This window comes from Mandrillus leucophaeus, unplaced genomic scaffold, assembly GCF_000951045.1.
Source record: "Mandrillus leucophaeus isolate KB7577 unplaced genomic scaffold, Mleu.le_1.0 Scaffold663, whole genome shotgun sequence".
NCBI classification, from domain to species: Eukaryota; Metazoa; Chordata; class Mammalia; order Primates; family Cercopithecidae; genus Mandrillus; species Mandrillus leucophaeus.
The window spans coordinates 78271-91024 of NW_012107175.1; the positions used below are offsets into that span (position 1 = coordinate 78271).

Genomic DNA, 12754 nt, shown 5'->3' on the forward strand with positions numbered 1-12754 from the left:
CTCCCAGGTTCAAGCAATTCTCCTGCCTCAGCCTCCTGAGTAGCTGGGATTACAGGCATGCACCACCATGCCCAGCTAATTTTTTTGTATTTTTAGTAGAGACAGGGTTTCACCATATTGGCCAGGCTGGTTTTGAACTTCTGATCTTGTGATCCACCCGCTTCAGCCTCCCAAAGTGCTGGGATTACAGGCGTGAGCCACCACGCCCTGCCCTGATTTTTATCTTAAGAAGATGAATTCCAAATTATTACCACTCTTGAAGATTTTTTAGATAGTATGTATTTATATTTTGGCTTCTGATCACGAGAAATGCAAACTACTGCCATCTAAGTTTCAAACAGTAGTACCACCTTACATTACAGTTAAAAAGTACATTTGCAAAATGTTTTACATAATAATGGCTTCCATTTCCTGGTCTTCTACTATGCACCAGGCGTCACGCTAGGTGCTTCATAGGCATGATCTCAGATCAGTTCAACAATCTCACAAAGTTAATTCTATCATCTTGTTTCATAAATTTTTTTAAATGAGGTTCAGAAAGATTTAAAATTTTGTTCATGATCACTGAGCAAGTAGGTGCCAGCACTTGGATTCAATCCCAGGTCTGTCTGTTGACTTAAAAACCTACACAAAATTACCTTGTTTAATCATCATAACGCATTGGTGGAAAGACTTGTGCCTGATTATTCCCATTTGCCCAATAAAAAACAGAGAGGTTAATGATTTGCTCCACATCACAGAACGAATTAGCAGACAAGAAACTGCCTTCCCACTCTTCATTTCATGTTCTTTTCAGACGACCAAATCACAGTTTACATGTTACATTCTAAAAGCTATACTAATGGCAGTTACATATTACTTATGGATAGGATAAAAATCTCCTGATTTCTGAGAATCTTAAACATTGTTATAAATACGGCTTAGCTTCAACATAGGTCTGGCATGTTCCTGTTTGTTCCAGTCCACCCGTGAATCAGGTACCAGTTTCAACTCCCTTATTGGTTCCAGGATCCCCTCACAAATCCTATGAACAATGGTGCTGATAACATAAGGGCACAAGCACCCTCTCCAGGCCTTTATCCTGTCCTTAGCCGCCCTCACACCATCACCAGACAACCAGCAGCACACCCTGAGGAAGGGCACACATCATCTTACATGGGTCTTTTTTCCTTTATTTGTAAAATTATAAAGAGATTGTGTCATAAAAATCCAGCAAGAAGATCTCATCTCCCTGAGTTCCACTATTCGAAGTAGGATCCCAGAGGAGGGTATCATTTTATGTCCTGGCAAGAAAGTCTTCTCTTCTTGAAGCTGCCGACACTGTATCTTCAAACCTGTATTCCAGAAACTGTGTCTGTGATGTGTTGTGGCCAAGAAGTGATTCTCAAAAATAAAAAATAAAAATAAAAAAGTAGACATGGATACAGCTCTCCTGCAAGAGAAAGCAAACAGGCTTTATCACCTCATAAACATATCTCACCAATCAATACCTATTTGCCCTCTTTTCTGAAGCAACTCTTCAGAGTCCACTTGAATTCTATCACTACGGATAATTCTTGAAATTGCATTTCTCCCTCCTAATGATCTTCGAACAAGGCAAGCACCTCATTTTATTAAGTCCAACTACCCAAAGGAGCTGGTTCAGAGAAGAGTTAAGATATAGCTAAAATTGAGGTCTTAATCATTCCAATGTGATAGAACTCTGCTATGCTGTCAAATCTCAACAAGCCTGATCTCCCAACCGCCAGTGGCAAGAACAGACAGATGTCAGGGTTATTTGTTTTATTCAAAAATGACAGGAAATCAAAAATCTATCAAAAGGATGTGTCAACAGCAACGCCACAAGCATATTGGTTAGTGAGATTTATGTGTCTCCATTTTGGCTCATGACAAAAATCACCTTCTAAGCTTTCTAATCTTCAAATGCCCACTTGGACATACAGGTCGGAGAGTTCTGTGAAGTATCTTTAATGTTAGTTACAATGTGGAATGTAGTCACTTCCTATGTGAATTTAAATTATGCAAATTTAAAATATGGTATGACATAAAAATATTAAATACTGTCTCCTTATGCACATTTCTGCAAATCCCACAAAACGTCTTTTAAGTATCAAAAATTGCAAAATTCCAAAGCTGGCAAATTGAGTAAATTATAAATAGCATCTACCCTACAGCCTCATCACAGTGCCACTTTATGTGCCAAACTAAATGCCTACATGTCTACTCCATTGTGTACGTGCATTGGAACTTTATGAGCAATTTTAGTGACCACTGTTGCTGGTATTTTAACTTTCTGTTATTATTTTAATACCTTTTTATGTCTTAATATAAAATCAGCCAAGTCTTCACAAAGTGTTGATGTTAGAGCTAATGAAAGAAAAACAAACTGTCAAACTGTATTTTAAAAGGCCATTCACCACAACACTCCTTGATGTCAATTTAGGATACTAACTCAGTAGGCAAAAATTTTCTTCAAGAACCAGACAGTAAATATTCTAGGCTTTGCAGCTGTAAGGTCACTGTTACAACTATTCAACTCTGAGTTGTAGCTTAGAACATAGGAGCATAGTTGTGTTCCAATAAAACTTTATTTATAAAAGCAGGAAGCAGGATAAATTTGGTTTATAGGCTGTAGTTTTTTGGCCTCTACTTTATTATAGCTATAGAGCTAATTTCCCCCACTTCTTTTAATGTGGCATTTTACAACTCATGAAAACAATAGTACCCCCACCTACAACCACCCCCTCCATTTTCCATACAGTTATTTCTGAGAAATTAAAAAGTTTCATTAAAATAGGCACATTTCAAACTTGAAAAACTCTGTAAGAATAGTCAAGAAAATGGGAAAAAAGTAAAGGAATAAGCTGGCAGCATTCGATGCAACATCAAATTGTAGATTTATGTGGTAAGAGTACATACATACATATACATATATCCCCTACTTTACAGTTACTCCTCTGAGAAAACTGGTCATGAATTTTGAGACTTTGAATTATGTAAATCCTTCAGGAAATTTCATTGCATTGAATGCATTACATGCAACTGTCCTGTACTAAACTCCTAGTTATATTCAGACCTCGACCATTTCACTTAAGAGAGGAGAACAAGTTGCTTTTCACCAACAATACGATGCCCCAAGTTCATGGCTTAGCCCTCAACCACAGGGCAAAAAAACAAACAACAACAACAACAAAACACACCAGACTGGGCAACATAGGGAGACTTCATCTCTACAAAAAAGGAAAAAATTAGCCAGGTGTGGTGGTACACGCCTATGGTCCCAGCTACTAAGGGGGCTGAGGTATGAGGATTGCTTGAGCCCCAGAGGTCAAGGCTGTAATGAGCCGTGATTGTGCTACTACACCCCAGCCTGGGCAACAGAACAGCGAGACCTTGTCTCAAAATAAAACAAAACAAAACACAGAACATGGGTAACAAGACAATAGGTAATGCTGTAAACTTGTTTAATTTACTCATCTTCACTACCAACAATTTAAATCCAAATTGATTTAAAGTACAAGTTGATGTGAATCTCACCTCCCCTCTTTTCAACTGCATTTTCTCGAGGGTGGAGCCTGGCCACATTTAAGCAACAAAAAAGGGGGCAAACAAGAAGCTGAGATGCTAAAATCAGGGAAAAGCCATACAAAGAATATCATTCTTCCTATTAATCAAAAGTTGACCGAATGCACGACAATAATATCTAACTCCTAACTCCTATTAGCTTTCTCAGTGCCCTGACATTTCATCTGTCTCTACCCAGAGATGTGAACTCATTTGAAACTGCCATTCTCAAAGTGTGGCCCCAGGACCAGGATCACCATCACCTGGAAAACTGTTAGAAACACAAATGCTCAGGCCCCATCTCAGACCTACTGAATTGTGACTTGGGGAGTGGGGCCCACCAATCTGTGTTAAATCCTCCAGATGACTCAGATGCTCAAGACAGTTTAAAAACCACTAATTTGAAGTTTGAAGACCAATAGGTGTATACGTTTCCCATGGAAATGGAGACCCCTCATTCCTTCATTTACCTTGGAGCTGACTCGAGATCCCACCCCCTAGAGTAAGATGGGATCTGTGCCTAAGCATGCAAGTGCAAGAGGTGCTTAGTGAGCCTCACAAATATATTAGCCAAGAAAAACAGGGAGATGTGGCCAAGTTGTTCTCTATAATTTTTTAAGGAACAGGGTGGGTGTAGGAGTAAACCATATTTAGATCCAATTCCAGCATTTTATGAGCACCTGCTGTGTGTATGCCTATGCTAAATGAAATTATCCTGTTTAGCTTTTCTAGTAATATAAGAATCTATTAATATGTATTAAGTAGACAGAGGTGTAATATTAATCAAAATGGAGTCCAACCTGCAAATAAGCAGAAAGACTTTACAATTCTCCAAATAATGTTCATTCACAGGTCTGGACAGCATGCTTTGTACGCCAAGGTGCTTGTATATGATGTTCCCTTTGCTTCTTATTGGTTAACTGCTCTCAAATTTTATTGTTTATCACAATTAGAATACCAGGTTGCTTACACAAGACCACATGTCTCGATTAAACCAACACAAGAAAATTTGAGGTAATTCTACATTACCCAAGGCAAAGTTTGTTTTATTCAAAGGTTTCAACTCTCAGATGTTAAAAACCTAAGGCTGGCTGCGCACGGTGGCTCACGCCTGTAATCCTAGCACTTTGAGAGGCTGAGGCGGGTGGATCACAAGGTCAGGAGTCCAAGACCAGCCTGGCCAACATGGTGAAACCCCTTCTCTACTAAAAATACAAAAATTAGCCAGGCATGGTGGTGCATACCTGTAGTTACTGCTACTCAGGAGGCTGAGGCAGGAGAATCACTTGAACCCGGGAGGCAGAGGTGGCAGTGAGCTGAGGTCAGGCCACTGCACTCCAGCCTGGGCAACAGAGCAAGACTCCATCTCAAACGAACAAACAAACAAACAAACAAAAAAACCTAAAGCCTATAAATTCTGTAAGATATAGATCTATCATACTCATTTATTTTGGGCTTTGATTCTCTCTTAAATAACTCTGTCCTGCCCTTTCCACTATAAAGACCATTCTCCCTGATTTAGACAACAGAAATTTAGGGGGTGGGGATAGGGAGTTGAGTAGTTCTGCAATCTCCCACTATCTGTTAACCCTGTACCATTTGCCCTAGATGTGGCACGTGCTTCAGCATGAGTGCTGTCTTCCTTCCATCCTCTGCCCATGGCAGACACTGTTAACCATCAAGGCGCTCTTACCCAGAGCCTGGGAATTACTCTCAAGACCTCAGAATCCCTTTCAATAGCATTTCAGGCAGCTACCCACAATCAGTGGAAATACAGATGACTAATAAGAGATATTTGTTTCACTGGCCAATCAACACGCCCCTTCCTTGTTTCTCTTCGTGCTCCAATTACACCTTTTTTTTTTTTTTTTTTGAGACGGAGTCTCGCTGTGTCGCCCAGGCTGGAGTGCAGTGGCCGGATCTCAGCTCATTGCAAGCTCCGCCTCCCGGGTTTTTACGCCATTCTCCTGCCTCAGCCTCCCGAGTAGCTGGGACTACAGGCGCCCACCACCTCGCCCGGCTAGTTTTTTGTATTTTTTAGTAGAGACGGGGTTTCACCGTGTTAGCCAGGATGGTCTCGAACTCCTGACCTCGTGATCCGCCCGTCTCGGCCTCCCAAAGTGCTGGGATTACAGGCTTGAGCCACCGCGCCCGGCCGCTCCAATTACACTTTTAAAGCCTTCCTTTGATTATTTTCAGAACAAAAACATTAAGCTTCAGTTAATCTGAGCTGCAGTCTTTACAAATCTATGACAGCTTGAGGCTCTCAATCATGGTAGATTGTGCAACAGTTTTAACAATTTGAATAGAGTTGTAACCCAGCATGTAATACAAAACTGCTCTGAAAATCAAAGGACCAAGTAAATAAAAGTACTGAAGAGATAAAACACCTGTGAAATAGTATTCTGTGCATATAACTGGGAAATGTGCAGCGTGAATAGCCCAGGGAGGCTGCTTTCAAATACCAGGCTGATAAGCATGAAAACATGGCTTGCGTAAATAATTCTGACTTTGCTTCTGGTACTCACTGATGATTCTTTATTCAGCTACGGGGGCACCACACTGTTCCTTTAGCAGCATCTCCATGATTCTAATTCCCTATAGAAAGAAGGAAAACAAAATTAAAATGCCCTATTTCACAGACAAGTACTTTTACATTTATCACAACCTTTTCCCTTCAAAGAATCCAGGTCATGGCCATAGATTCATTTCAAAAAAGTAGGCTCATAGCCACACCTGACATTTTTATAATATTTTACTCAGCAATTTCACATACATTATCTCCGCATTTGCTCAGAACCACTCAGCGACGTAGGCAGAACAGAGCTTACGATCTCCATTTTAAACATAGGAAAACAGCCCAAGAGTAGTTAAATAACTTCTTAAAAGTGGCCCCGCCAGAGCTAGAATGATAATGGCAGTAGTTAATATTCATTGAACATTTACAAATATGCTAGATTCACTGCTGGGGTTTTATGTGCATTACCTGGGGGTAGCGAGTGCTATGGTGTACCACTGAGATCCCTCCCAGAACTAAAGCACTCCTTCCCTTTCCACCAACACTGTAGGCTGCAGCTGGCACACAGACAACCTCAGTCAAACGGAACTGCCTTACCTGAAGTCATGTCCCTTCAGGTGCAGCCTACAACATTGGATGACTGGTAGGTACAGGGGTATAAAGACCTGGCCCCTTCCCTTAATTTGGGACAACTCTGGGGAGCATCCAACCCTCAAAGCTCCCCAAGGGATCAGCTAAGACCTTTGTTTCAAGTGCATTGCAGTTCAAAAATCCCTTCCCATACCCCATGACAAGAGTTGTTCCTGAGTGCACTCTCCAATACCCGCTGCAGGCAAATCTCAAATTGAGTCTGTGTCCCAAGAGCTGACATAGGACACCTTAATACACATAAAACCGCCAAATAAGTACTATTCTTACCCACATTTTACTGATGAGGAAACAGAAACTCAAAGAAGTTTCAATAATTTGCCCGAAGTTACACAACTATTAAGTAATAAAGCCAGGGAAAGAGCATAGGCACCCTCTTCCTTTTCAAAAGCATCCGTGAGCCTTCTTGCAATGTTCATTCTGCTACTGTCCATACCCACCTGTCTACTCAGTAGCCTGTCCAGAAAAATTCTACCTTGGAAGAAAGAAGAAAGCAGAAATTCCTTTCCTTCTTAAAGGACAAGTTTTACAGACCAGAGGATAAACCTTCAAGTGGGAAGAGAGGGTTATGATGCAATTTACAAAGTGGGGACTCCAGGACATCAAGGTTGGATCCATGGGAAAGGGAGCTGCTATTTTCAGAGACCTGAACCTGAGAATTATTGCAGAGAATCATGATAAGGGGAACTTAAAATACAGATCCCCAGGCCCCTCCCAGGAAAATTCTGATTTAATGGGACTCAAGCAGGCACCACAGCTCTATGCCCTTAACAGGCACCCATAATTCATCTTATGATTAGGCAGGGCTGTGAACATCAAGTGGTCCCACAGGAAAAAGGCAGAGATTTCCCACTTGGGATCTGAGACCAGGGATGGGGACAGAGGGTAATCAAAGGCATCACTAGAGAAGACAATAACATATATTTAACACCAAAGTAGACTAAACTAAAGTTAGTATTTCCTTGAGGATTCAGAAGGTCCTTCAGATTCTCCCTGGCCATCACCACAAATACTACCATTATCTCGGAAGGAAAAAGTATTACTGGATCTTGAGAGAATGCTGAGTAGTAAGGAGTGTTTGCTAAACCAAAGCAGTAAACCACAGGACCAGGAGCACCACTGTCAGAGGTAGGAGACCTGAGTTCTAGTCACAACTCCACCAGTCATTCCGCTGGGTACCTTAGGCTGATCACTTTTACCAAGGAGTAATATAGACCACAGAGGTCAGGGCACTGAGAGGCAGATGGGATTAGTGCTTTCTATACCCAGCTGCACTCTAGCTTTACTAGGAAAGTCAAAAAAGAAAACAGATTCCCAAGAGTCTACCCAAGAGTGTGTTTGACTCAGTCAGAAATTTCAAGGTTCAGGCCTGAGTCTGTATGTGTATGACATACCTCATGTTGATAAGGACAGGTGGCAAGAAAATACTGGGTAGAAAACGGCAGTCCCAGTGAGGGCCACACCCTCAAGCCTAGACCTGTGGCCCAAAGTGAGAACATGCATTCCTGTTTTCCCACATGAATGTTGCCTTTTCCAAAACCACCCTGGCCCACCCCACCCCCCATCCTGTACCCATAAAAACCCCAGGCCCCACCGGTGTAGTGGCAGAGTGGCAGAGGAGAGAGGAGAAGAAGCAGCTGGATATCAAAGAGAAGCAGCTTGATTTCAGAGGGATGGCTTGATGGCAGGACCTCGGAGAATTCAACCAGGGACAGCCAAACTCCAGGGGAAGACCATCTTTCCACTCCATCCCCTTTCCAGCTCCCCATCCTGCTGAGAGCCACTTCCACTGCTCAGTAAAATCCTCCACATTCACCACACTTCAATTCGTTCATGCCACCTGATTATTCTTGGACGCAGGACAAGGACCCGGGTGTGAGTGCAAAAGGCTGTCACACTGACCCTCCACTGAGCTGTTTAACACTTAAGCCATCCATGAATGACAAAGCTAAAAGAGCACACTATAACACACACCCCCTGGGGTTCTGGGGGTCACAGGCAACCTCTAGATGCTGCCACAGGCCCGCACAGAGTTCTGCTCCTGCTGGTTGCCTAGAAGCACTCATCCTGCACCTGCTCACCTGCACGCTCCCCCTCTTGCAAGGGGTTGAGAGCTGTTTGCTGACTAAATGAGTCAACCCCTTCATAAGTCATGGGAAGGGGTCAGGGAACTATCCCATTTCAATGTGATTCTGAAACACAATCAGTTCATTTACTTGAATTTGTAAATAGCAACTTTACACCATCTCTTCCAACTCTGACAGTCTTGGAATTGATGAAATAGGTTATCCTTCATCATTTCTGAAGATATAGTATATACTGCACTCTTAAGAGGTACCTGCCATTTAAAGAATTAGGGGAGGCTGGGCACGGTGGCTCATGCCTGTAATCCCAGCCCTTTGGGAGGCCGAGGCAGGCAGATCACGAGGTCAAGAGATTGAGACCATCCTGGCCAACATGGTGAAACCCCGTCTCTACTAAAAAATACCAAAAATTAGCCAGGCACGGTGGCAGGCCTGTAGTCCTAGCTACTCAGGAGTCTGAGGCAGGAGAAAGGCGTGAACCCAGGAGGTGGAGCTTAAGCGAGCCAAGATTGTGCCATTGCACTGCAGCCTGGGTGACAGAGCGAGACTCTGTCTCAAAAAAAAAAAAAAAATCTATTTATTTATATATTCGTTCATTCATTCATTTTAGCCCTAGGAAAAAAAAATGCTTGGCTGGGCATGGAGGCTCATGCCTGTAATCCCAGCACTTTGGGAGGCTGAGGCAGGTGGATCACTTGAGGTTAGGAGTTTGAGATCAGCCTGCCCAAAATAGTGAAACCCTGTCTCTACTAAAAATACAAAAATTAGCCAGATGTGGTGGTGCACACCTGTAGTCCCAGCTACTCGGGAGGCTGAGGCAGGAGAATTGCTTGAACCCAGAAGGCAAAGGTTGCAGTAAGCCAAGATCATACTACTGTACTCCAGCCTGATGACAGAGTGAGACTCCATTAAAAAAAAAAAAAGAATTAGGGGAAAGGGGATCGGGGCCAAGGGATGAAACAACCAGTGAAATGAAATTTAACTAAATTCTTAACAGAAAACTTGAATTGTGCCCCTTTTTGTTCTTATTCCCTTAACAACAGATCCAGTTAACAAATATGTACTATGCACCTACTACGTGTACTGGAGATTAAATGGTGAATGCACAAGATAGTTCCTGCCCTCATGGAGTTTACAGTCTAGTAGATTCCAGAAAATTTTCATTCCCTTGTTTCACTTTTTTATTCTAACAAATCTCTGGACAATAATTAAATGTCTTCTTTCTGTTTTCAGTGAGAATAAAAACTATCACATTAATTCTCTTTCAAGCTTCTTTTTGCAGAGTAGATGCATAAATCCAGACAGGATGACTTTGAAATAAGAAAAGCACACTCCTTCCTTAGGAGGTAAGAACCTGCAAACTTTCCCATCCATCTAAATTAAGACCTCCACCACTTATTGAACTGAACACTAATTGACATAAGCAAAGACTGAGGTTTTCCTTGGGAATTGAAAGATGTTATTTATTGAATCAATTATGTTCACAGGGTGTCGGTTGATTTTTCTTTTCCTTTTTCCCCCCTTTCTTATACCACTTTAGTCTTTTTAAGCACAACAGTTAGAAATGGAACATGGAGAATGGGGGCAGAGAGAGAGAGGCCAATAAAATGAATGAAAGAGAAAAAAAAAACCCTAACAGGGAAGCTAAACCATGATTTAGCACCTCTCTTTGGTAAAGAAGGACCAAATCAAAGCCCAATCGATAGAATTCTTTCAAATAAAGTTCCAACGCTTAAATCTCAACCCCCAGGAGATCAGGCTTAAAGGGGCTAAATTTACACCACTTACCACACAATAATGCCTGAAATGCAGAACAAACATTAAGTGGATCTACCTTTATAGATAAGGCTTAAAAGCTTTTTGGACTGACAAACCATAAACCAGCTTGATTTTATTATTTCTTTCCCCTCTGAGATTTTTTTTCTCTATTACAAGGCTATCTTTCTCTATTTGCCAATGTACAGATAAGTGAGCTATCTCGCAGGTTCATTTCCCTAATACCAGAGCTGTGCTGGCCAAATGTATCCCCACAAAGGAGACTCAGAGTCTTTCAGATTCAAAACACTTCACGAATTCTCCACTCTAAGAGTCTCTGAGAAATAGCTGATTATTACTAAAAACACAAAACTTGTCTTAAGAGGAGCAGGAATAAGTTGAAACTAAAGGTGGCTAAATTCCAACAGTATATTCATTTTGTTATAAAACTGATCCGTCCTTGAGAAGCTCTGATTTATGTAGGAGGCTTGGAAGAGAGTAATATTAGACCGAATAAAAATTTTCTAAAGCAGTTCTCAAAAGGTACATCCACAGGGAGCTCTTAACAAAAGAGAATTGCTCACTTAATTATCAGTGATAAAAGATTGGTGCTAAAGACCCTCACTGGAAATAATGCTTTCTTGTGGGTCATGTCTTTGGAGTAAATACCATGCACTGATGCGCCCACTGTGTGTAAGGAAGGGCAGGGAAGCTATGTGGAACAGGGATGCAGATAAGACAAGATGCCTCTACACAAGGGGCCATTGGCCTCTTCAGAGGAATTAAAAATAACTGAAAGACAGAGAGCCTCTGAGAAACACTATGACTTTTAAAAGAAAATAGTACAGTAATGTGCTGCTTGATGATGTTTCAGTCAATGACAGATAATATATATGATGGTGGTCCCACAGGACTGTACAGGAGCTGAAAACATCCTATCACCTGATGACTTTGTAGCTGTCATAGCATCATAGCCCAACACATTCCTCATGTATTTGTGGTGGCATTGGTGTAAACAAACCTACTGCACTGCCAGTTGTATAAAAGTATAGCACATACAATTATAATATAATAATACTTGATAATGATGATAAATGACTATACTACTGGTTTATGTATTTATTATGTTGTACTTTTTATTATTTTAGAATGTACTTCTTCTTATGAAAAAAAATTAACTATAGGGCCAGTCATAGCGGCACTTTGGGAGAGACTGAGGTGGGAGGATTGCTTAAGGTCAGGAGTTCGAGACCAGCCTTGGAAACATACTAAGCCCCCTTCTCTCCAAAAAAAAAAAAAAAAAGAAAATTAATTAGCCAGGTGCAGTGACATAAGCCTGTAGTCTTACCTACTTAGGATCACTTGAGTTCAAGAGTTTGAGGCTGCAGTGAACTATGATTATGCCACTGTACTACAGCCTGGGCAACAAAGTGAGAGACCCTGTCTCTGAAAAAAAGTTAACTGTAAAACAGCCTCAGGCAGGTTGTTCAGGAGGTATTCCAGAAGAAGACATTGCTATCACAGCAGATGACAGCTCCATGTTACTGCCCCTGACGACTTTCCAATGGGACAAGATGTGAAGGTGAAGGACAATGAAATTGATGATACTGATTCTGTGTAGGCCTAGGCTAATGCGTGAATTTGTGCCTTTGCTTTTAACAAAAAAGTTTAAAAAGTAAAAATTAAAATTAAAAATTTTAAAAATAGAAAAAGTTTCTAGAATAAGGATATAAAGAAAAAATACTTTTACATACCTGTACAATGTGTTCGCGTTTTAAGCCAAGGGTTATAACAAAATAGTCAAAAAGTTAAAATTCAAAATTTTATAGAGTAAAAAATGTTAAAGCAAGCTAAGGTTATTTTGTTATTGAAGAAACAAAAGTATTTGTTTATAAATGTAGTGTAGCCTAAGTGCAAAGGGTTTATAAATCTGCAGTAATGCACAGTAATGTCCAGTAATGTCCTATGCCTTCCTACTCACCACTTACTGACTTGCCCACCCAGAGCAACTTCCAATCCTGTAAGCTTCATTCACAGTAAGTATCCTATACAGATGTACCCTTTTACCCTTTTTCTTAAATCTTTTATACCATATGTTTACTGTACCGTTTCCTATATTTAGCTATGTTGGGATACACAAATAGTTATCATTGTGTTATAATTGCCTACAGTACTCAGTACAGTG

General features: G+C 41.0%; 1 protein-coding gene across 3 annotated transcripts in view; it reads right to left on the bottom strand.

Moving 5' to 3' along the window:
• Positions 1–793: 793 nt before the first annotated feature.
• Positions 794–12754, bottom strand: part of PRELID2 (PRELI domain containing 2) — a 94204-nt gene continuing 82243 nt past the window's right edge. For all 3 annotated transcript variants that reach the window (XM_012001524.1, XM_012001525.1, XM_012001526.1), the window contains 2 exons: positions 6093–6162; positions 794–1432 (listed from right to left, as the gene is read on the bottom strand). In XM_012001524.1, coding sequence (XP_011856914.1) covers positions 6103–6162 — 60 coding nt within the window. In that variant the 3' untranslated portion in view covers positions 794–1432; positions 6093–6102. The remainder of the gene's footprint in view (positions 1433–6092; positions 6163–12754) is intronic.